At 37.8% G+C, this 26548-nt stretch overlaps 1 protein-coding gene across 2 annotated transcripts; it reads right to left on the bottom strand.

The window, feature by feature from the left end:
* Window positions 1-1542: 1542 nt before the first annotated feature.
* LOC125807310 (uncharacterized) lies at window positions 1543-25981 on the bottom strand. Of its 2 annotated transcripts, none has more exons than XM_049487006.1 (27): window positions 25689-25981; window positions 25370-25580; window positions 25148-25272; window positions 21852-21974; window positions 21584-21727; window positions 20787-21460; window positions 19909-20030; window positions 19722-19813; window positions 17500-17722; window positions 17194-17257; window positions 15850-15998; window positions 15666-15736; window positions 15416-15589; window positions 15257-15328; window positions 7740-7841; window positions 7570-7659; window positions 7071-7140; window positions 6895-6991; window positions 6667-6736; window positions 6393-6572; window positions 6124-6246; window positions 5957-6040; window positions 5518-5702; window positions 5249-5387; window positions 5046-5105; window positions 4720-4824; window positions 1543-1944 (listed from the first exon to the last, which is right to left on the bottom strand). In XM_049487006.1, exons 1-27 carry the CDS (start codon window positions 25773-25775, stop codon window positions 1831-1833), a joined length of 3750 nt encoding a protein of 1249 aa, XP_049342963.1. In that variant the 5' UTR covers window positions 25776-25981; the 3' UTR covers window positions 1543-1830. The 2 variants fall into 2 exon arrangements, with proteins under 2 accessions (XP_049342963.1, XP_049342961.1); XM_049487004.1 differs by having other exon boundaries at window positions 7065-7140; window positions 25689-25980.
* Between the last annotated feature and the right edge of the window lie 567 nt (window positions 25982-26548).

Raw genomic sequence — 26548 nt, 5'->3', positions numbered from 1 at the left:
CGGCCCTCTCATCCTATACACATGTTTTAATCCTAATCAACTACCCGTTTGATCATTATTTTTAACCCATAAACTAACAACCCGCCCCATAAACCCATACCCACCCGATTCCCTCTAAAATATTCAATTAAAAGACCCAAATCTTCCGATCATCTCCTCCGCCGCCACCGGCGACGAGTTTCCGATGACTAGCTTTATGTCCTCCTATCAATTTGATTGAATTATTCGTTTAGAAAAATCAAAAGCATTGATCAGCTTATTGTCCAGATTCATCAATACATCGGCATCCATATATTCAGCCAAAGTACCATATATTTCAGGCATAGTTATATTTGACTTGACATTTGCAAAGTCAGGAATCATATGTTCTTGAATCGGAGAAAAAGTATTTAGCTCCCAATTGTTCCTGATTGCAGAGTCCCCACAACCAGTTAGAAGTCCAACACAGTTTGTATTATTGGCTTGAAGTTCCGAATATGCATTACAGTCCTCATTAACATCAACAATAAAACCTTGCTGCAGGTGTGCTGGTTCCTTAGGCAGATTATTTTCTGATATTGTGTTCTCAAATTCCAAAACACCATTTCCTTCACCAGCAGCTTCTTGAATTTGCACCTCAACATCATCAACTTCCATCGCTGGATTTTCAAATAGAGCATTGATCTTCTCTTCATCTGATGAAGACTCTTGAATTTGCAACACTGGTTCAACAATATTGATAGGAGTGATCGCCTTATATTCCTGATCCATCCGCGGCTCAACAGAATTTACCCCTGAAATCACCTCTGTATCCAACTTCTGTTCATCAGAAAAATCCACATCAGTTGTACTCACATTACTACTTCGAGAAGGATTAGCAGAATTTTTCGTTTTTATCGCCGGTGGCGGCGGAGGAGATGATCGGAAGATTTGGGTCTTTTAATTGAATATTTTAGAGGGAATCGGGTGGGTATGGGTTTATGGGGCGGGTTGTTAGTTTATGGGTTAAAAATAATGATCAAACGGGTAGTTGATTAGGATTAAAACACGTGTATAGGATGAGAGGGCCGTTAGTGAGAGGGGCATGTGTGTACCGATAATTGGACGGCAGGGGCTGAGATGGACCCAAAGTATAACAAAGGGCATAAACGTACCATTTATCAAAGTTCGGGGGTAAATTCGTCCTTTTTCCCATCAATCAATTACCTTTATGTCCAAGTTGTATTTATTTGTTCACAAACACTTATTTTAGGTTAGAAAAGGTAATCAAGAGTCTTTTTGTGCTTTCTGGCTCACAAAATTAATGATTAAACATTTAAACTAAACATATGATAGATGGTTTGTATGAAAATACCAACAACTCTTATTGTGGAATTAGTTTGGTGTAAAATTTGACAGCTGAATTATAAAACCCAAACTTAAATGGGCAGGCCTGAGACTCGAGAGCTCATTTGTAAATACTATATAAAAGTAAGTTAGCCCGATATTCGCAATGCTACGGTGGAACAAACTTCACTAGAGGAATCTTTATAATAATAATAATAATAATAATAATAACAATAATGGAAAAGAAAAAAGAGCATGGGGATGTTTATTTATTAAATAAATCAAATTGTATATACAGAGGTGAGGAGATCTAATAAGGTGAAAATTGGAAGACAAGCTTCGGATAGATATTTCATAACCTGCACTTGCGGAGATAAATAACTATAACTAACTATGATACACAGTTTTCCGGGGTGGGGGGCTTGGACTCCAGGGAACCTGAAATGGATTTTTTCCATGCATGCAGGACCCGTCGCTACCAACTTGGGTAAATAAATAAAGCAACACTATACAGTTCACATGTCTCTACATGAAGTAGCTCAGAGATTTCTTCTTCCTTGATCCACCTTCTCCATACAATTCATTCCACTGGAGTAACTCGTTCATGTTTGCCGATTCTGAAGATACACTAGCACATACCTGCATTTTTAACATGCAACAATGCATGAAGCTCTCCTTCATAAATGCATGCTACTCAATGGTCTGATAAAGCTTAAAACAGACGAGCTACTAATAGTTACAGTTTCATTCCCACCATTTGATACACAACCATTAATCTTCCAAACAAAGCTAAATTGTAACAACAAACCATGTGGCTGGGCATCTAATGGAAGTGAAGAGCGTGGAAAGCGAAAAATACTGATATTTATGGTTGAGGATAATAAATAAACCCTTAAAACGTTTTACCACTGTGCAGGAGGCGGCCATATGATCAGATAATCGTGCTTTTTTAATTAAACTACAGAGGCAGAGCCCAAGCTGTAGGCTAAGTTGCTCGGACTTTCCAAAATTGTTGCCGCACCAGAGTCGGATCCTCCAAAAATGCACTACTTTTTGGAGGATCCGACACGCACCCATCAACATTTTTGAAGAGTCCAAGCAACATAGGTTGTAGGAACAATCCCATGAGGTAAACAAAATTGACTAGTTTACAACAAGATACCTATATAAAAGCTGAGGAAACTTCATGAACATTTAGAATGCAGAAGATAGTAGAGGGATAGGCCAATGCCAAGGAAGACAAATGGAAATTTCCACATCATAGCAGTCATTAAAAACAAAATCAAAATAGAGGATACATGCCATTTCATCATTATCCAGATATGAAGATATCTTCAGTGGGAGGAGAGGTCATCAACAATGTAGCATTCAAGCACAACAACTATGAGGATAAAGCGTAGGAGCTTAGTTTTATAGAAGTGATGGCTTTAGACTGGCCTAGACGAGGCATCGCACTAAGAACATTCGTCTACCAACTGGTACATGAGCAGCATGAACCTAACTTTTCGACCCACTAATATGATCTCTGTGCATTCTTATTATCAGTGCCTCCTGGATTATCACAAAGATGTTAAGGTGCCAAAATAATTGAACATTCAACTAAAACTCACCTGCATTATAAATCTGAGTCGAAGTCCCATACTGTTAGAAAATGATCCAACATTGATTGGAAGAATAGCTCTTGTTTTTCTCCAAGGTTTTGGGCAAATCCTCAATTCATGAGCTAACTTTTGTAGATGACTTAGGCCTAGATCCATTTTCTTAACATGGGGACAAGCTAGACGCATCTCTAGTGTTGAGTTTCCTAGTGTTAGGCTATCATGTTGAGCAAGTTCAGCCCTGGGTGTGCGGGAATGTTAAGAGTGTCCCACATCGTTGGTTGAGAAATAAGTGTTATCTCCTTATATGGTCTTAGGATGAAGTGTGCTAGACATCATTAGCTAGATTTGTCATACTCTGCTTATGTTTGGAGAGAAAAGAAGATGACTAGGAAACAACAGATGTATCAATTTGAGAAGCTACTGATTTTTTTATTTTTTCAACTTTTACATACAAGTCACCAGTTTGAAACAAGCTATTTCATCAATAGTGATCTCCAAAATTTCTGTTCAGTCACAAAAAGTACATCTCAAACTACTTCATCGGCAGCATACACTGACTTGTGACAGACAAGATTTGACACATGACTATCAATCTGCACCCCTCAGGCCCTCACCAACAAAAAAAATGTATGACCCAGAAATCCTTCAAGGGCCTACCCTTGGGACAAACCGCAGCCTCCTAAAATCAAGGATGATGGACTCACCCCTCTACCCTACTCCACTAAATACCAAGCTTGGCTCAAATGGCGCAAGGTTTGAACCTGTGACATAAGTCACAAGTCCCTCAACCTTTGCCAGGGTTCGCCAACAATTATATATTATAAAACCATCTGGCACTTAATAATCATAAATAGCTATAGTTTGGACCATATTTATGAATAGTAGCTATAGTTTGCCTAGTAACAATTCATAGCAACAATTTTAGAGAGGAGAGAGGCGAGCAAGAATGAGAGAGATAGAGAGCGATACAACCTATATCTCAATTGAAATTGAGATATCAATTGAGATACACAGATACACAATCTCCTCTCTCTCCCAATCTCACTCGCCTCTCTCCACTCTCCTCCAATCTCACACACAAATACACAGATACAGTTTATTCTGAGAATAGTCATATCAGTTTTTTTTTTCAATACACATCATACAGATACAGTTTTTTTTTATACATGGATACAATTGGTTGTATCAATCGAAGAAGATACAGTTTGATAATAGGTGTATCAGTTTATCAATCTAAGAAGAAGAGAAGATTCAATGATTGAACAACAAACAAGAACCCAGAGTGGAAAATTTCGATATATCGGCATTAATCCAATAAGAAAATGAATCAACAGCCAGCAGCCACCCAGAAAATATTGAAGACCAAGAACCACATGTATAGATAAAAAAAATCAGGTAGAACTATAATGGGATTTCGTATTAATATAACAAACAGAGAGGGAGAAGAAGAAAGATTCACACAATAAATTGTAGAGAGAGAGAGAGAGCGAGGAGGCGAACGTGAGAGGAGAGATTTGCTATAAAACCCTAGGTATAGTTATGTTAACTAATTTTTTGAAAGTATCACTAGGTTGTGTATATATAGTAGCTATGTTCACTTAATTATGTAGTTTTTCCTAATAATATCTATAAGACATTGACAATTGGCAAAAGGCTACAATAGGATATATGAGAAAAGTTGAGAGAAAACAATTTACTCGTTAGTTAATTATTCTTGTCAGGAAAAAAGCATTGACTATTTCAAACAAGATGGTTTAAGACAGTATGAAGAAAGCATAAAGTATCATGTTAATAATCAGAAAAGCCAACACACCTGTTCATGTGCATATTTAAAATCATCCTTGTTAAGGGGGCGAACGTCCACACTACTATGCAATGCAGGGACTGGCCTGCTCTCTGCAACTGCCAATGCTTTTTCCTGATATCATACAAGTTAAATTACATTCCAGTTACTTGACTAGCATTGGCAGTATGTAAGACAAGATGATAATTAATAATTTCCGAAGGACTCCTGAAAATAGCTAGTGGAGAGAAGTTAGAAGAGCACGTTTACATGTCGATCAAAGTCACCAATTCAACCATGTGTTGGAAGGTTACCAGAATTATAGAAAGCCACTAGAGTGAACTCAGTCAACTGACCTTTTTCTCTTTCTCCAATATTTCTCTAATTGGGCAATGAGCAGCTGTGACACATAAATTCTGTGGATGGAAATTTAAGAGTTGATAGCATGAATTGTGATATCATAGAAAATGTAACGCGGGGGGGGGAGTCATTGGGGTGTTAAAACTTCTAACACATTAGAAAGTCAGTTAATATAGAACAACAGGATCATCTACCAGACCTTTAAATCACTTCCGGAATACCCTTCAGTCATATTTGCGATAGCTTCCAGATCAACATTTGGCGTTAACTCTTCCTTGGCCAATATCACTCTCAAAATTTTCTCCCTGTTCGGAGCATCTGGCAAGTTTACCATCAACCTGCATCAATGGAGAGCACTAAACATTATGACTCAACATAAACTAGTAAAACATAAATTTTCTCTTTTTTTTAGCCCTTCTATTTGCGGATTAATCAGCTAAAACGATTCACTGAACGATTATTACTTGCCTCCGTGGAAGTCTCCTAATAACTGCTTCATCAAGGTCGAATGGTCTATTAGTTGCAGCAAGTACAAGAACTCGCTCCTTGTCCTTTGTACGCAAGCCATCCCAATTCACCATGAATTCATTCTTCATTTTCCGCATTGCTTCATGCTCACCAGGATTTTCTCGTCTTCCTAGCATGCTATCCACCTAATAGACCAGCGAAATGGAAGAAAGAGGAGGGTAAACACAATAACCTTTTCCATTAAACAGAAGATGTAGATGATTTGCAGTAAAGAGGATGGCATTTACATTTACACAACATATAAGCTAAAGAACAGCATGATCAACTTAAAAGAGGAGTGCCCACTTATACACAAAAGGCAAAATATGTGAGAGATACTTTAACTATAACATCAATATAACAAGTTCGAGATAATAAATATTAAGTATATTTTACCAACCTCGTCAACAAAAACAACACTAGGCGCTATTTTACTAGCTAATGAGAAGACTGCTTTGACATACTTCTCTCCTTCACCGAACCACTACAATCAAGAACAAGTTGTAAGCCATTAAAGCGAGGGCTTTAAAAGACAAAATGGGAATACAAACAAAACATAGGTGGTACCTTTGAAGTAATGCTTGACATTGATATATTAATAAAGTTTGCACCAGCCTCGGTTGCAACAGCTTTTGCAAGCATTGTTTTACCAGTACCAGGGGGGCCAAAAAGCAGTATTCCCTTGCAAGGCTGTAGATGATAGCTTCTTCAGAAATAGAAGTGCATAAATGATGAAAAAGTTGCAACAAACCCTACTCCCTATGTCAAGACAAAGAATGAAGAATTCCAATGAAAAATATAGATCCATGTAGATTTCAAGAAGAAAATCTTTTCACCTTGGTCAGCTGTCCTTTACAAAACAATTCAGGTCTTTGAAGTGGCAGCATCACCAATTCTTTCAAAGTATCCTTGACATTTTCCAGTGCTCCAATGTCACCAAAAGTAACACCAATATCGCTAGGCGGAATTACGTCCGCAAGTAGTCTCTTTTCAAAGTCATTCTCAGTAACCACATCCTGAAAACTCAAACATCAGTATTTTGCTTCAAGAAGTTCAGAACAAATGGCAACCTTCTGACAAAATTAAGTTTGCCAAAAATAGATACTTCACCTTAAGAGATATTTTTAGACTCTTAGTTTCATTGTGGATCCCTTGGAAAATATTGACACCATAAGAAATGCTGTCAGATCAAGTAAAAGACACATCAGTGTTATGCCTCCTTTTGCCAACCCCCAAAAAACTACGAAGATCCCTTCAGTGACCCAAAGTGGAAAACAAGATGACTAAATAGTGCACATCTTCCAACATCATGAATTAGACAGTAAAATTTAATATGACCTTGCACTGGAGATAACCAGCTTGGCCTCTTTTACTGGCGATTCAGATTTGTGCATAAAGTGATGGCCCAAGGCCCAGCCTACTATCTTTTCCACACCTATCACACACAATGAGAACATATTATTACCATGTTTTCAAACATAAAAATCCCAACTTCAAGGAATACATACTCTCACTTGTTAATGCTTGATCTTTTATGCATAAAGTTTCGAGGTCGGAGCAATCAATTCCTATACGATTCAAAACCTGAAGACGCAAAAAGTTAGAATAATTCGGTCAATTGAGGATACAAATATAAAATCACTAAAATACACATCTCCTTTTTAAGTGAATGTCCAACAGATAGAAAGATGAAAACATTTAACAACTAACCTACACTCTTTTGAAAAAGAGATAAGCCTATAAGAAGGTGGATTGAGGTGATGTACAGAAGAAAACAGCAAGAAAATGAAAATTGGGTATGCGGCATGCTAGAGAAATGTTACATGGTTCTACTAATTACAGTGTCCATTAGAACTTCAGAGAACACCCCGTAAAATTTGAATATAGGGGAGAAATCATCCATGAATAGTCCTAGATAATATACAGCCCAAAAGCAATGAAAGGAGAAGACAAAAAAGGTATTTGCCCTCGGCAAAGAAAGGTGCCTTAAGATGGGGCGAAAGGAGCTCTCACATTGCGAATGCTGGCAATGTTTGACTGAGATTTCAAAGTTCCGATATCCCGTTCCAGCTGTTGTTTCCAGTCAGATAATAATGCTTCATCCTGCCACAATAAGACACATATTAAATGCTTCTATAACAGTATTAGCAGTTGGCAAGAGTATGCAAGAACTAAGATTTTACCTGAGGTAGTTGTATGGTAACTTTGTTGGGGAAAAGACGGGTGAGCTGCTTCATCGTTTTAGGAGTTTCTTTGCTTCTATCATGCAACCTACCAAAATTATCCTAGAAAAGCAGAGACATCGCAATGCATGGCCGTCAGTTCTTTTACAAGTGAACATGTTTCTAGAATGCAATCCATAATTAAGTAAATAGCCATGAAGCTTCAAGGAGATGACAATTCTAATAAAATAAGAGACCCGGTATCCATAACTCCTAAGTCCTAACTAGATCATATGATGGAAAAACAGGTTTTGTACTGTAAGTCAAAAACATTAGTGTAAATAGTCTTGATTTACAGAGTGTTGCACAAGAAAACTGTTAAATTTCATGTAGACTAATTAGTTAGTACACGGAAGCAGTTAGTTGCATTCTGTAAGGAGGTTACAATAGTGGTTAGCACGTGTAGAAGGCTATAGAAGGTTCCTGTGTTTCTACTTGGATTTATCACACACCTCTATATATAAGAGGTGATCATGTACAGATCAGATTGAACTTCAATAATATCAGTTTCATTTTTCTCTGTTTCATCTTCATTGTTCTTAGACGATTAGAAGCTCCATCAATGGAGTTTGGAGCTTGTTAGTTCACTTTTTCTCATGGTATCAGAGCCAGCGACGTAGGCTGTGCTAGAGTTTCATTTGCTGAGAATTGCTATTTGACATGGCAACTACAAAGATCGATTATAATCATCCTTTGTACATAGGACCTTCTGATACATCAGGGGCAGTTATCATCCCCATCAAGCTCACAGGATCTGATAATTACGGAATATGGAGCAGGTCAATGAGGATCGCTCTTCTAGGAAAAAGGAAATTTGGATTTGTAACAGGTAGTGTTCAAAGGAATCGTGCAAAGACGAATGGCAGGAACAGTGGGAAACCTGCAATGCTATTGTTCTATCATGGCTGATGAACACAGTAGCTGAAGATCTTCTTGGCGGCATAGTCTATGCTACGAGTGCTCATAAAGTTTGGGAGGATTTGAAGGAACGCTTTGACAAGGTTAATAGAGTCAGGATTTATCAATTGCATCGGGAAATTACTACTCTATCGCAAGGTACTGATTCTATCTCTACTTATTTTAGCAAATTGAAAAACCTCTGGAGTGAATATGATGCTGTAGTTCCTTCTCCGAGCTGTGAGTGTGCTAGATCCAAGGATTATGTAGACCATTTATATCAGTTGAGATTGATACAGTTTTTGAGTGGTTTGAATGACTCATACGATCAGGCTCGTCGACAAATTCTGTTAAAAAGTTTCCAACTATCAATCAGGCTTATGCTATGGTAATTGAGGATGAAATCCAACACTCTGCTTGCTTAGTTAATGCACTGAAAGTCCTGATCCTGTGATTATGCAATCTAGTAGAAATTCGACTTATAATCAGAATAATCAACCTTTTAGAGGAAGGAAAGTACAATGCGATTACTGTCATTTTACTGGTCATACAAAGGAAAATTGCTACAAGCTGATTGGTTATCCTAGTGACTGGAAACACAAGAAGAGAAATGACTATGGAAATAGAGGAGGAAGGACACAAAATTATGGCACAAATGGAGGTCAGCCTGGTTACAGTGGACCTCAACCATTTCATTCAGCAAACAATGTATCAGGGAAGTTTAATGAACCAGATCAAACTGCTTCATCCAGTCATGCTGTGAATAATGCTGTTATGACAAAAGGACATGGGTTCACTGATGATGAATACCATCAGATCTTAGGGCTGCTTCATAAGGATACACATGAGACTTACAGGTAATGCTACATGCTTAATGTCTAGCATTTTTTCAAATGATTGGATAGTGGATTCAGGTGTCACTCATCATGTAGCAGCTAATAGACATCTAATGACAAAGAGTAATGATGTTAACATAACAAGAGGTGATAAGGTGAACTTGCCTACAGGAACCTCAGTTCCCATTTCACATATTGGGAATGCTCCTGTATTTGAAAATGTAGTAGTACAGAATGTGTTGTATGTACCAAAATTCAGGTTTAATCTGCTATCAGTGTCCAAACTCGCCAAGGAATTATCGTGTTTTGTTTCTTTTATCCTGATTTCTGTGTATTTCAGGACCTTCACAGTGGCAGGGTGAAGGGGATTGGTAAAGAAGATGGTGGTCTATACATCTACAGAAAGGAGAATGGACTTAATCAGAAGTATAAATCAATTCCTGGTGCACAAAAGTTAGCAGCTACACTACCCATTCAAGATTGCAATCTATAGCATAAACGACTTGGACATCCCTCTGTTCAGGTCATGAAGCATTTGAATCTCTTGAGAAATGATAGTGATAGTGAGTTGCTGCAAAATTGTTCAGTGTGTCCTCTAGCCAAACAGACTCGATTGTCTTTTCCTATCAGTTCTTCTAAAGCTAGTTTGCCTTTTGATATTGTGCATATGGATTTGTGGGGACATTATAAGGTTCCTACCTTTGATAAGAAACAATATTTTCTTACTGTGGTGGATGATTGTAGTAGGTATACATGGATTCATTTGTTACAGCTTAAATCAAACAGTTGTGGCAATTTTTTTGAGAAAGTTAACATTTTATAGACAACAATACACCAATGGTGTATTTCAGTAGTAATTACAACAGGAGTATACAGTAAGCAAAAGATCTATCGTTTATACCCCTCCTAAACTATCTAAAAAGTGAGTAATAGCCTCCATCTCTTTGGGGAGGACATGATTACACCAAAAATAACGGGGTTATAAGACGGTTCAACTTCAAACTCTGGAAAGGGATGCTCTTGTTTTCGAAGCATCTCTGGTTCCTTTCCTTCCAAATTGTCCACCAGATGCAAGCAAGGACAATCTTCCATCTCTCCTTGTGACCTGATGTATCTCTATTCCAGCATGCTAGAAAATCTGAGGTGTGTCTTGGCATGGACCAGCTGATTCCCCTCAAATTTAAAAAGACCTGCCACAATTTCTGTGTCACTCTGCAATGGAGGAAGAGATGGTTTGTTGTCTCTGCTTCTATTTCACAAAAAAAGCACCTGGAGCATAACTATCTTCCCATTTTCATTAGATTGTCCTGAGTTAGTACTGCTTCTCTAGCTACCAACCAGGTGAAACAAGCCACCTTGTGAGGTACATTAATTTTCCATATCATCTTCCAAGGCCATGGTAACAACATTTCAGCTGGCCTGTCAAAATGTCTATAAGCTGATTTTATTGTGAACTTCCCATTGTTGGCCCTCAACCATTGTAAACTGTCCTCCTTTGCGTCAAGGTTACTTGCCTGCTCCAAAGACTTGTAAAAATCTTCTAATTTGTCTATTTCCCAGTCATTCAACATTCTCCTAAAAGATAGGTTCCATCCTTGGTTTGTCTTTGACTTCTGCTACTGTTGCTTCCTTTTGTTGGTTCAGATTATAAATCTCAGGATGCAACTGTTTCAGAGAGTGTTGTCCAACCCACACATCATTTCAGAAGAATGTCTTCCTTCCATTTCCTATATCAATTTTTGAATTTCTCCATATTTTAGGCCACAAATTTCTGATTGTTCTCCATAAACCAACCCCATAAGGGCTTCTAACTTCCTTTGTAGTCCAAGAGTCCTCCATTGCATATCTGGGGATTATAACATCTTTCTACCGACCTTGTTCTACAGAAGCAAACCTCCACAACCACTTCAAAAGGAGACTCTGGTTTTGGACTTTGAGATTCTTTATGCCCATCCCCCCTTCTTTTTTGTTGTTTATCACCACTTCCCATTTCACCAAGTGATATTTCTTCCCCCCCTCTCTGTTTCCTTGCCATAAAAAGTTTCTCCTGATGGATTCTAACTTCTTTAAAACACTCTCTGGCATAGGGAATAAAGACATCATGTAGGTTGGCATAGCATCAAGCACACTATTAATTAGTGTCAATCTTCCACCCAAGGATAGGTATTGACTTCTCCAATTTACCAGCTTTTTTTCACACTTCTCCACCATTGCATTCCATATGTTCTTTGATTTACTGTTTGCACCTAGAGGCATCCCCAGGTAAGTGGTAGGCATTTCTCCCACTTTACCTCCTAAGATGCCAGCCAATCTGTTGATTTCTGGGACTTCATTCACTGGGTAAACAAAACTTTTACTCCAGTTTATATGAAGTCCAGAAACAGCTTCAAACAATATAAATATGATTCTTAGATGCTTTAGTTGATCTTCCTCTGTACCACAAAACACTAGGGTGTCATCTGCGTACTGCAAATGGGAGATAGATAAACCCCTTGGGTCACTATCATTCGTCCAGAAACCTCTGATTGTGCTGTTTTCAACATGTCACTTAGTCCTCCCATAGCTAGGATAAAAAGGAAGGGGGAGAGGGGATCCCCTTGCCTTAATCCTCTTTCAGAGGGAAAGAAACCAGATGGGGAACCATTTATTAGAACTGAGAATTTGACTGTTCTCACACAATACTTCAACCAATTTATCCACCTATTTCCAAAGCCTATCCTCTCTAGTGTGTACCACATAAAGTCCCAGTTGAGGTGATCATAGGCCTTTTCTATGTCCAACTTACATAGAATCCCAGGAATTTTAGTTATTTTCCTCACATCTACACATTCATTGGCTATAAGTATGGCATCCATGATTTGCCTGCCCTTAATGAATGCCAATTGATGTGTATCCACCAGCTTAGACATCACTTTCTTGAGTCTTTCTGCTAGGACCTTGGATATGATCTTGTAGACACTGCTAATCAGGCTGATGGGCCTGAAGTCCTTCAATTTTGTTGCCCCCATCTTTTTTGGGATCAAGGCTATAAATGTAGCATTGAAACTTTTTTCAAAATAGCCTTGACTATGGAAGTTCTGAATGGCTGCTATCACCTCTACCTTAGAACTTTCTGATAATGATAAAAACTCAGTTTAATGCTCATGTTAAGATTATCAGATCTGACAATGGTACAGAATTTTTTAATTCTCAATGCTCAATTTTGTTCAAAGATCTAGGCATAATACATCAGAGAAGTTGTGTGCACACACCCAACAAAATGGAATAGTTGAAAGAAAACATAGACATATACTTAATGTAGCTAGAGCAATCAGATTCGAGTCCAAAATACCCATCAAGTACTGGGGAAAATGTGTGGTTGCAGCTGTATATTTGCTAAATAGATTGCCTTATGTAGCTGTGGATGGAAAAACTCCTTATGAAGTGTTGCACTCTAAACCTCCATCCTTAATTCATTTGAGAATCATTGGTTGTCTATGTTATGCTTCATCTATACCAAAAGGAGATAAGTTTGCAGAAAGAGCAAAGCCAGCAGTCCTGATGGGGTATTCTGAGACTCAGAAGGGTTATTTGTTAATGGATTTCACTACCAAGTCCTTTTTTGTGAGTAGGGATGTAGTCTTTAAAGAACATATTTTCCCTTTTGCTCATCATTCAAATGAAGTAGTTCATCAATCAACTACCATGATACCTGATTCTGTCTTGTTTGAAGAATGTGCTGATGAATGTGACACTGAATTGCTGCCGGTTGATAATCGTGTTGACACTGTTGTTATTACTCCTGCTGCAATCCATATTACTACACCTGAAAGTTCTTCTCCTGATCTCACTCCTCATGCTGATAGTTCTCCCATTATTTCACCTCCTGTCAGACACACCTCCAGAACTACTAAGCAACCTGTTTGGATGAAGGACTACATAGCACCTTCTAGGAAACAGCCTAGTCTTTACCCCATTGCCAATAGCCTTTCTTATGAGAATACATCATCTACATATCAAAGTTATCTGGCAAAATTTTCCAACTTAATAGAACCTAGAAATTTTAAGGAGGCAGCTGAGGATGATAATTGGGTGCAGGCTATGAAACAGGAGATCCAGGCCCTTGAAGAAAATCATACTTGGGAAGTTGTTGATCTACCACCTGGAAAGAATGTGATTGGTTCTAAGTGGGTGTATAAGATTAAGTATCAAGCTAATGGTGATGTGGAAAGGTTCAAGGCCAGGCTAGTAGCCAAGGGTTATAGTCAACAAGAAGGCATTGATTATCATGAGACTTTTTCCCCAGTGGATGGTTACTGTAAGGTGTGTTATTGCCTTAGCAGTATCTAGAGGATGGTTTTTATACCAAATGGATGTTTACAATGCTTTCTTACAGGGTGACTTGTATGAAGAGGTGTATATGAAGATACCAGAGGGTTATAAACAGACAGGGAAGCAGAAAGTATGCAAACTTCTTAAGTCCTTGTATGGTCTCAAGCAGGCATCAAGGCAATGGAATATTAAACTCTCCACTGCCCTGTTGGAGGCTGGTTTCTTTCAAAGTGTCCATGATTATTCTATGTTCACTTTGAAAAGAAAAGAGGGGATAGTCATTATTTTAGTCTATGTGGATGATTTACTTATTACAGGAGATAATGAAGCCATGATTGCTGAAACTAAACAAGTATTGCACAAACAATTCAGATTAAAGGATTTAGGTGACCTTAAGTTTTTTTTGGAGATTGAAGTGTTGAGATCCAAGTCTGGAGTTATTCTAAATCAGAGAAAGTATCTCCTAGAACTAATATCTGATATGGGCCTCAGTGGTGCTAAGCCAGCATCCACTCCCTTGGAATCTAACCTGAGATTAACCACTTTAGAGTATGATCAAGCCACTGGGCTTAGTGCAGATGAACCACTCGATGACATTAGTTCTTACCAAAGGCTTGTGGGCAAACTTATGTATGCTACTATTACCAGACCTGAAATTTGCTATGCAGTTCAAACCCTCAGTCAATTCATGCAGGCCCCTAAACAATCTCACTATGAGGCTGCAACCAGAGTGGTTAGATATCTTAAAGGTACAGTAGGACAAGGAGTATGGTTTCAAGCTAAAGCTGCAGATGAACTAACATGTTGGTGTGATTCAGATTGGGCAGCCTGCCCTAACACAAGGAGGTCAGTTACAGGGTACATAATCAATTTGGAGAGTCTATGATTTCTTGGAAGTCGAAAAAACAACACACTGTGTCAAGAAGTTCTGCTGAGGCAGAATACAGAAGTATGGCATCAGGCGTAGCTGAAGTTACATGGTTACTTGGTTTATTCAAAGAGTTGGAAGTCATTCTCAAATCACCTGTTTCTATTCTAAGTGACAGTAAGTCTGCTATGCAGATTGCAGCGAACCCAATATTTCATCTTCATTGTTCTTAGACGATTAGAAGCTCCATCAATGGAGTTTGGAGCTTGTTAGTTCACTTTTTCTCAAAAACAACATAGCAAAGGCAACCCAAGTTAAAATAGTGCAATGCATCTTCAGAGTACATAGATGTCATCTTAAGGCCTCCCCAATTACAACCCAGCTCTCCACCACCATTCAACAAGATAGAAGAAGACATGAGATAGAAAAGGGGAAAGTTAACAGACATCACCTAGCAGGAACCTTTAATATGAAGGGAAAGCATATATTTTATTACTATAAGCCAGACACCTCCTTGCATTAGAAAGAAAAAAGGACAAATAAAAGAGATAAACAGATTCACATACTGGAAAAGCAAGGTCAAGCAATGCTGTCTGGTTACTTCCGAACTTTGTAAACAGTAGTCCACCAGTATGTGACTGGAAAGCATATATGAAATGCTGTCAGTTTTACGAGTCAGAATTGGATTCCAACAGAAAACAAAAGATAACTATGCCCTCACATACTTTCTCCTTTCGGCTGTCGGTTTGGGTATGGGAAGCTATGACAATAACATTCTCAGGTAAATGTTCAAGCTTAATCTTGAAAGCAGCATAGGCCTCAGGATTTCCCACCATAGACTTCTCAATGTCTTTGACAAATAAAACTAATGCACTAATTTTACTTTCTTTTGAAGCAACCTACAAATATGAAATAGAGTAGATTAAAGGAAAACTCATTCCAAAAGGAGAAAACCAATATTGACATGAAAATTACCTCAAAAAGTTCATCAATGGCCAGTTTATCAATATCATCACTGTTTGAGCTATCAAGGCGTAGAAAGTCAGCTGTGCAAGAAAAAAGGTCAAGTTTCAGCAAGAAGACATGCTTATTTACTCCACAATGATGGTCAACACAAAGATGAAGCTCTTTAAAATGAACAAGTGTAGCAGAAAACTACCAGCACAAAAAAACCCATGATCTTCCTCGCAGCGACCACCAAGATCATTGCCCTCTGGAATTGATCTATCAAACCTGATCCCAATCTTAGAGGACTCATTATCTTCAAATGCAAGAACCACTTTGCCCCTGTAACCATATGTTGGACCCCTGTGATCACGTACATGCCATGATTTGCAAAATAAAGAAAAGAGTCAAATCACAATACACACATCCACTTTTACTTGATAAAGAATAACAAGACTTCTACTGAACAAGTCAACCTATACAAGCAATTCCTAATTGCCTTATACAAGCCATTCCATACCATATGATTGCTTTGATTGAAAAACATAGTAAAACTTTCAACAATTTGAAATCATAACATTATATTTTCTACTCTACATCTGAATGAATACAAATTTGCAATATCTTCTCAAAGTTCATTAGAAGTTGAAAACTATAGCATCTAGGCAACACAGTAAGACCATAGCGTTAAATAACAGTTCAAAATTTAAACACATGATAAAATAAAGTCATGAATTATTTCAACTTCTTCCATGAAGGACCATGTTATGTCCGGAGTTACTCAATCATTCAGAATAAAGTCTATAGTCAATCTTACTTTTAACATTTGTAAAGAAAACAAACTAGTCAGACGGGAAATATAAAAGGTTTTGAATGATTTACTATTTTTTAAGAGGTTTGAATAATTATATAGTAACAACATATATTAAGACAAAATTCCACTTAAAATTCCTAAGGTATTTGACAATATTGTAATGTAATGCAAAATTACTTTCAGGATTTCTAAGATAAATAAATATTTTAAATGAACTTCCAAAAATTATTATCTTTTAACCGAGAAATCCCCGAGGTCCAAAGGCATACGGTTGGAAACTCATGTGCCCGCCCATTTACCCTTCTCTACTTAAATACCAGGCTTTTGCCTGCAGTAGGGTAGAACACGTGACATTATTAATCAATAAAAAAATTCAAAAATACTACTCCCTATGTCCCAATTTATGTGACTTACTTTCCTTTTTAGTCAGTCCCAAAAAGGATGACACATTTCTATATTAAGTAACAATTTAACTATAAAATGTCTATTTTACCCTTAATGAAATGATTTACAGCCACACAAATTTCTATCATTCATTTTAGACCACATGTTTTAAAAGTCTTCCTTACTTTCTTAAACTCCGTGCCGAGTCAAACTACCTCACATAAAATGGGACGGAGGGAGTAATTATTAGATATTAGCAGTATTACTTTTAGAACTTGGAGAAAGTTAATTATAGATATGAATGTTCTTTTTTCCATGACGATTGAACAAGTGTTAGGAATCAAATTTTCAATGGATTACCTCAAAGGTGCTTGCAAGGGAGAAAAGCCTGACTGTAACGGACCAACATACTTCACTCTGTCACCTGTCCAAATTAGAAATCTCACATTCAGGATAGACAGAACTACAACTACAAATCAAAGACTTCAACCCCAATTCTCTTTTATTTTCTTGTTCTTTTGAAAGGAAAGAAGAGTTGGAGATTCATGATCCAACATATATATAACAAACATAAGATGGTAACTCTACCATACAGACACGGGGAGAGGGGGGGGGGGGTGATCTTCGAAATACACACTCACGGTGAACACCAACACACCCAATTACCTTTCTTGAAAGTGTAGTTTTTGGATGATGCAGTAGATGCCTCCTGCTTAGGCTGAGCTTGAGAACTTACTGTAGAACCAACAGTTATATCAGCCTCAACACTTGAAGCTGGCTTCTTATTAAGGTGTAGTGCAGCCACTTGGGCAGCACGTTTAGCAAAGACACTTGCTCTCTCAGGCTTTGAACTTTCCTTCACAGAGTCAATGTCTTTGGCAATTGACCCCTGCATGATGTTCAAGAAAACCATGAATTGCAGGATTCAGTGATTGAAACTGCCTTCCAAACAGAAAAAAATATACATATTTTAGTGCCCACCCTCTCAGTTTCACTTAACACCCCAATATATACTCAACTAGTTCGACTGCAGGACAAGTGAAAAAAGCAAAGATTCTTCAAGTGAAATTGACTTTCAAGTTATACTAACTGTGACTTTTTAGTTATTTCCATTCACATAAAACATCAATATTATATCGGCTTCTAAGGCTAGAAAAAGTAATAAATGGAGGATCAATTATTAATAAGATATCATACATGTTGAAAAAATTATTCATAAGATATCAGAACTTTATTCATTTGAAAAACCTGAACAATGAACTCAAATTAGTAGGGGATGAGAAAATTTTCAAATAGTAGAGACAATGAACTCATGCAATGTTTTCATAACAAAATAGTTATATGCGGATTTTCTGATTTTAAGCCATCCTGCACATTCCCCAGTTAGTAAGATCAAGAAACAAGAAAACTGCCAGACGACCATTAGTTTTAAGCAGCAGTATAAATATATGTATTTTGAAATCAGCAGCAAATTTGGAGGTTTGGAGACAAACCCGGGAGTCTAAAGGGTTCAGGTCGAGCAGGACTAAAATGGAGTATTTGGAGTACAAGTTCAATGACATAACTCATGTGGCAGATGTGGAAGTAAGGATTGATACACAAGTAATCTCCAAGAAAGAATCAATAATCCAAGAAAATGGGGAGATTAACGATGATGTTACACATCGTATTGGTGCGGGATGAATGAAAGCTCACATCCGATGTCTTGTGTGATAAGCATGTGCCACCAAGTCTTAAAGTTAAGATTTACAACATGGTGGTCAGATCAGCTATATTGTATGGGGAGGAGTGTTGGCAGGTCAAGAACTCGCACGTTCAGAAGTTGAGAGTAGCGGAAATGAGGATGTCAGGATGGATGTGTGGATATACCATGTGAGATAGGATTAGGAATGAAGTTATCCCGAATAAGGTGGGAGTGACCTCCATGATGGATAAGATGAGGGAGGTAAAATTGGGATGGTTCGAGCATGTGAAGAGAAGATGAAGAGATTCCCTGGTAAGAGAGGGTGGCTATAGTGGGTATTAGGAGAGGTAGAGGATGACCGAAGAAGTCTTGGGGAGAGATGATTAGATTATGACATGGCACACTTACAGCTTACCAAGGACATGACCCTAGATAGAAAGATATGGAGGACGAGGATTGGGGTTGAAGGTTAATAGGTAGTTGAGTGTTGTCTAGGTTCCTTCCCAATGTTGTTATTAGTACTTTCTTACTATCTTATTCTTCAATCTTAGTATTACTTGTTGTTTCCTTCTTCCATTGTTTTCAGCATGGTTTCTTCGCTACTATATTTGCTATAGACACTTGTTTTTTATATGCTTTCCTTGAGCTGAGGGTCTAATCCAAAACAATCTCTCTAACTTCACAAGGTAGGGGTAAGGTTGCATACGCATCACCCCCCGCAAACCCCAATTGTGGGATTATACTTGGGTATTCTGTTGAAATCAGCAGCACAAATATATGTATAAAAGGAACACTAATTTTTTTTATCAAGATGTATAAAAGGAACACTAAATTTTTTTAATCAAGATGTATAAAAGGAACAGTAACAAACCATGTTATTTCTACAATGATCAAATAAGAGTAAAATAATTATACATGGTAGAAATATATATAAGAAGTAACAGTCATCCACAAGCATTTATGGTGACACAACATTCTGTTGAACGCTAGAACCAAGGGGGGTGTAACAATAGGAATGCCGATGTTATATAAACACAATCAACTGACCTACAAGATAGATACTAATTTGTATTCCTATCTTTTCTCTTGTGAGGATCAATTAGCTTGGCGCAAATGTCCCTTACAGCTTTCAATAAATTTATTGTGTTTCATGAAAAAGAGCATACAAAAACAGCGATACAAGTTAGGTAAATATAAGGCTTACACCAGGCAATAAAAGAGAATCAACTATCAGTAGTCTGACACCAAAGTATTTTGCAAGAGCCTTGGCCAATGTCTCCTGATAGATTTCTGAACCTGTGAGCAAGCAGCGATCAAAAATATAATATTATTGACTAAATTGAACATATCAAATAGTGATTACTGTAATACATGCAAAATACAAATACTACCTGCTGGACCTGATAACAAAATCCTAGGGCACAACGTGGGGAGATCAGGTGCATATTTTGTGAATTTGTGACACTTCAAATGAACGTAAGTGGAAGAAATCAGAACATTCTTCGTGGTTTCACTGTCATGGATCATGAAAAAAGAGAGAACTCAATAAAATAAATTCCAACAGTACATTTGGGACAACATCCTGCATCTAGCACTAGACACCAGCAACATAAAAAAAAAGAGAGAAAAAAGACACGGGTACTACTGAAAAACTCAAAAGGCAAGTTCAGGATACAAAAATGAAAAATTACAGGCTGCAACACAAAGTAACGGAGTTAATAGAAGATACGAGTGCTCTATAGCAACGATGAACACTACACCAAGTTCAACTTACAAGAACGTTAAGAATAAAAAAAAAAGTTAGTCTAAAGTGTAATGAAGTTCAAAAAAAGAAACATTGCAAGATAAACAAACTGAGCCTAGATTCTCTTTTTATTTGTTTGCCTATGATGCAACATGAGGAAACAGTAATAGCATGCACATATTATCTAGGAAAATGCATATGCTAAAGAGAGACACTCATATGCATATCAATCATAACTAGGAAAGAAAAATGATAAACACAACTCCAAGTCTCCAACTGATAAATAATAATACAGAATTAGTAAAATCAGAACTCCATTCATACTTTTTCTTATTATTAGGAACATGAAGAATTCCATTCATACTTTTTCTGACAGGTAAAAGATCAACTCCAGTCACCCTCATAACAATACTTGAAGTTACCGAAACATTTAAAAGGAAAAGCACCAAAAAGTGCATCAAATATTTGGAAAACAACAAAAAGAATGACAGGAGATTATTTATTGCTTGAGATCAACGTGCTCACCTCAAATAATACGGAAAATTTTCAAACGAGACCTCAATACTTTTTGAATCAAGTACTCCTTGTTGTAACGCATCTTTAAAAGCTTGGCGCCTGGTTGATGTCAAAATTGGCGGGTCAAGATCTCTGAGTAATTCCCGTATTCCCCTCCGCTCTTCAAGAATTTTGGAAATGCTACCACTTAAATCGAACTCAGAAGATCCGGCAAGTACTCGCAGGAGAGGTCGCAATTCCTGAGCTACCCCAGAGATCTTCCCTATCTCCGCATCGACTGAATCAAGTGCACCATTATCAAGATTCAAGTTCTCATTTCCAGTGTCAGGAGATATAACACCAGTCTTCTCACACAGTGAAACACCAGGCAAATTGCTATGCTTAGAAGCATCCTTCATTTCAGCATCTAAATCATGTTTGTCTGACACTCCATCTGCAGCTGGTAGTCTTGGCATTTCCGAACTTTGTTGCACATCCTTACCATTTTGAGATGACGGCGGGAGAAGGGAAGACTCTTTCTGAAAATTTGACAAAGATGCGAGGGTTGACGCCACCGCTACTGTGGAAGGGTCCCCTGACCTTGCCTCAATGTGTAATCCCTTGACTGATCCACTATGAGCCTCAAGTATGCTGACTTGCCGTGGCAAACAAGATTTGTTGTCGTTGGTGATTTTTTCGAATATCTAAAAGAGCAAGTAAAGGAAACCATTGATTCTTCCAGTACTAACATTGATATGGAATGCACACCTTTTACATGTATATAAAATCTCTAAAAACAGAAGAAAATATATCGGAGAAAAGGATACATAAGCATGATCACCCAACAAGCCAAAAACCATCTCATCACCATCATTGAGAGGCACAGTAGAATTTTTTGGGTAGACCTTGCCATTGACTTGCACATCACCTTTCTTGCCAGTAATTTCAAGTAGAGTAATAAAACCTCCTTTCTAGACATATAGAAACATAAACAGAATGAATAATGTGGGTTTACGTCACAAGTGGGAGAGAAAGGAAATTAAGTTATACTACTTCAAACAACAGCAAAAGAGCATCTAGAAATGTTAAGTTCACCTCTTGCTCAATGTGCTTCAGATTACATAAAGATTTGCTAACAGAAGGGTCTCCTATCCACAAGTCACATTGACGACCTTGACCAACAGAATATGTGGGACGATGCATGACAACGTGAGGATTCTGCAAAAACCAATGGAAGTCAATTAGTGAGTTAATTATAGAAGGTAAACAATTAAGCAAGTAAAAAGAAACAGTTTACATTTATGTCCACTTTATTTATTTATTTGAAAGAATATTAGTTTCCTATGGGCAAATCTCAGTATTGGGAAGTACTCTGGTTTGTTTCTCAAAAAAAATGGTAGAAAATTTATGGTTGGATTGTTTTGCAGAATAGACGGCTTCTGAACCAAAATTTTAAAAAACAACTCAAAAATACAAGTGGCAAAAGGTGGAGGATTTGTGGCTTAGGTTGCAGATTCAATCCCCACACCATGCAAAGCGAAGCCTGGTATTTAAGTGGAGAAGGGTAGAGGGGCGGGGCCCATTATCCACCGAGTTTAGAAGGCTGTGATTGGTCCAAAGGGAGGGTCACAGACGGATTTCTCAGTTATAAAAAAAAAACAACTTTTTGGATTATTTTCTCACAAACAAGATTACTCATCAAACCAAACACTTTCCTTTAACCACAACCAATTGAATTGGGGCCAATTTTACGGTTGTACCCAGGAATTAAGTTGAATTGAGACATAGGAAGCATGGACACCAAATCTAAGTCATCGTTAGTCCAATATCAACATCCTTCAACATGTATCCAATACCACCCAACCATTTTCTTGATAATTTATTTTATTTTAAATCCAAACATCCATAACACATGACAACATCGCCCTTCACATATTTATGTTTTTGTGAAGGTTACAGAACTTCTTATCTAAAATAACATATAGGCCTCCTATATAAAAAATATTTTATTCTTAAAAAATTGAAGGCAAAACTACCACTGGAGAGGAGATGAAATATAGACTTTATTTGCTAGATTTTCGGTGGAAATTCCAGGCTGTACATGAAATACATAAGATGATAGATTTCATTAGATTGCTTCAAAATTAGAATCTTTTGTACCAAGGCTTTTCCAGATTCCAGACTGCCCGTTCCTGTTCCCAATCACCATCTTGGTGTAGGGGTCTGTTTCTATTTATAATAAAGCAATCCACTATCTATATTCTATAGAGCTTTGTTTAATCATTAAAGGGAATTCTCTATACATAGACCTTGGTGCAAAGATAAAAATGATTTGTGCAGCGTCTATATGATGTAAGCACAGGCTAAGGAACACACCACCATATAATGACATAAGTTAACATGTAAAAACCTGCAAATCGAGGTACGCACAAACAAAAGGTCAATGTTGGTTACACTACAAACTTCGTTATTCACAAAATTCTTTCTCAATGGATTAATGTCCGTACTCGTCGGAAGAAAATATTATACTCAATGAGGTATGGAAACGGGGAGCATGGAAAAATGGTGTGTTTTCTGCGAAGTTCTACAATCTGTTGGGCATGGAGGAGCACACTTTTTTGGGGTTCCAAGAAGGGTTTGTTTCTTCAACTGATAGCTATGAGGGGGGTGATTTTGACGGTTGAGAACCTGAGAAAGAGGAGGACTACATGTGTTAATTGGTACTTCATGTCTAAGAGCTCGGGTGAAGACGTGATTTGTCTTCTTCTACATTGTCGGATACCGACTTGATTGTGGTGGGAAATACTATGTTGGTTTGTTCTTCAATGAGTGATACAAGGCACGATCAAATAAGTATTGCTTAGTTGGACGTTTAGAAGGCAGAGGAGAAGACACAAGGCGTGGGAAGTTGCTCCACTAGCACTTAGCACTTATGTGGACAGTGTGGAAAGAGAAAAATAGGAGAGCTTTTAATGGATAGAGAAGGATTTTGTGTACTTGAGAAATAGTTTCTGATCCCTCATTTCTTTTTTGTGCATTTGCAAGGTCATTTGTAGAAAATCATTTCTTTTTGTAAGGTTTTCTATAGTCCCAGGGAGATGGCAGTTAAGGCATGAGAGCAACACCCTGGAGATCCCAAGTCCGTCTCCCGTCTCTTGCATAGGTATATTGAGCAGCCTCAGAGGGATAGAGGGACTTGAACCCTCACGATTTTTAAAGTCGGCGGATTTTCCTTTTACTATAAATTTCATAGAATACCATGGTAAACAATGTTTACAGAGTGCACACTATTTGATGGAGGCATGCGCAAGATGACTAATTTATGAGTGCAATACCTAGCTCATCCTAATCATGGGAACAGTTTATTTAATGGTAATTGCTCAAAAGATTCTCAGGGTAATAGTTTGTTTTTTGATGAAATAAAAATTCTCAGGGTACTAGTGTACAAACATATGTCCAGGCGTCCAGTAGATCACCAATTATAGCTCCAACATAAGCACACTTGTGTTTGGTTCGAGAGTTTCTCCTAAATCAAAGGTGTAATTAACCATTGCATATGTTGTATCATTGAGGCTGAGTTGATGTATTATTGGGATTTCGTCATCGGAGTCAAAGAATGACGACTATAGATGCACCTATGGGTGTGCCCTAGTGGTCAATGAAGTGGGTTGAGAATCATGAGGTCTAGGTGAGTCCTTCCTATCTGTCCAAGCTTTGGTGGACAGAGTTACCCAACACTTGTGCTGGTAGGAGGCTGCAGGTACCCCTAGAATTAGTCAACGTGCGCAAACTGGCCCAGAGACCACAGCACTCAAGAAGAAACCTTTATATACTCCCCCGGGTACTGTCCCTTTTCACTACAGATTGTGATTGAGCGGTTATTCTGGTCTAATTTCATTGTAACAAAGAGTTATGGAACTTGGTAGAGAGATATGTAAGCAAAAACCTTATTACAGTTGCATGCAACCAATGTTGGATATAAGTTTTCCATGTTCTTTTCTTAAGAAAACAAACATAACATACTGGGTAACTGAATTCACATTATTAAACACTAAAAAAACACAACTTTTAATTGAGAACTATGAAATCCAAACTCACAGGTGCAAAGCGGGAATGGATGCAAATTTAAATGTTTTGTATTTCTAATAGCATGGTCAGTATCTTCTGCACAGATTAAGTATTTAAATTCTTTTTCCTCTCTAAATTTTTCCTCCCTTGTTCCAGGGTGGGGGAGTGGCTGTGTCAGTGCAAGCAGAGATCACTTTGGTATCAAAATTTTGACCAAAGGCTACATATTTTCAAAAAAATTATCTTCACTGCTCGTTCTCATGCTACTTTTCCCAGAAAAAGGCTCAAAGATTATCATAGAAAGTGTAAGAAGAGAAACCTACTTGAGAGCACTGGGAAATAAGCTTTCCCCATGCAACCCCAACATTAGATTTCAGCTGCCGCTTCTTCCCCCTATTCAATGTCGACCCATTTAACTTTACCTTCTCCACATCAATCACTGAATGACCTAGAAGAAGTGCAAAAAGCCTCAATTAACCAAACAAAATATGCAAAAAGATCCGACTTTTGATAAAGTCAAAGAACATGCAAGGATAAAAGCGCACCTAGAGTGATGGGTGATACCAAAGGCTCACCTTGCACTTGATTTTCCGGTGATTTTAGTGGCAGAGAAGCATCCGATGACTTCAAAACACTAGCACCAGCCAGATCAACCGATCGAACCTCTTGCTCAGCAGATTCCTGTCCTGATTCATTCACGGCAGCCTGTGTTTTCTCCCCTAACGTATCATTAGTTGATGACAACGCCTCCACAGCCTACAAAGCCGATCAAATAAATCAACCCCAAAAAAAAAAAAAAAACTATTTTTTCCTTTGCAGCTACATGCAAACATGTGGTATAGATGCATCAACAGATATCCGAACCTTGGAGCGCTTGCCATTAGGGAGAGGAGAGGAAGGAGAAGAGAGAGGTCGTTTGGAAGAAGAGGAGCTTCGTCTGGTTTCGACCATGTTCCCCGTCTATCAGATCCAAAGAGAACTACAGAAAATGGATAAATGGATGTGTAGAGAGAAGGGAGGATGAGAGAGAAAGGGGAGAAGGTGAATGATTGCGGGGTATCAGTTATCAAGCTCCGCCGGATGCTGAATTTATTTATAGGAGAAGGTGGGGAGTGATGCGGCAAAGAGGGTTCATCAAGTTCGGGTGAATGGTGGTTTTATAGGCTTCGGGTGGGCAAAGGCCGTGTCAACTCTCAACCTCATCATCATCATGATTCATGGGCTTGGTTTTGTTCATCAATACTCTCAATTGCAAATAAAATACAAGCTAGTCTTTAGAGCTTTTCTACAAAATTATTCATAAATTATATCTCAAATTTAAACTGGTACATATTTTTTTTTAAAAGGGCAGAAATTATACTCTAAATATTTAAAAGTTAATAATTTTCATCCTTCTATTAAAATTTGTCAGAAAATTAATAAATTCCTCAAAAATCAAGTCACCCTTTCATATTTATTATTCTGAGATACGCCAAAAATATCATCATGAACTTTTTGGTCAATTGAGTTTAGCATTATTGAAAATCTTCATATGACTTTGAAAAATTGAAGATAACTATGCTCCAGCATCTTTCCCTTTGTAAATGAGAAAAAAAATAGATTATATGTCACACCCAAACTCGAGGGCACATTTGGCACCTGATGCCAAAATTTAGGCCTGAGCCGACCCTCCTAAACCCTCGAGGGTGCAATTGGCACTTGATAATGGTGCATGGCAGCCACAC

Source organism: Solanum verrucosum, unplaced genomic scaffold, assembly GCF_900185275.1.
Source record: "Solanum verrucosum unplaced genomic scaffold, falcon-dt-bn FXZP01000183.1, whole genome shotgun sequence".
Lineage (NCBI taxonomy): Eukaryota > Viridiplantae > Streptophyta > Magnoliopsida > Solanales > Solanaceae > Solanum > Solanum verrucosum.
This window is presented reverse-complemented; position numbering and strand designations above follow the sequence as displayed.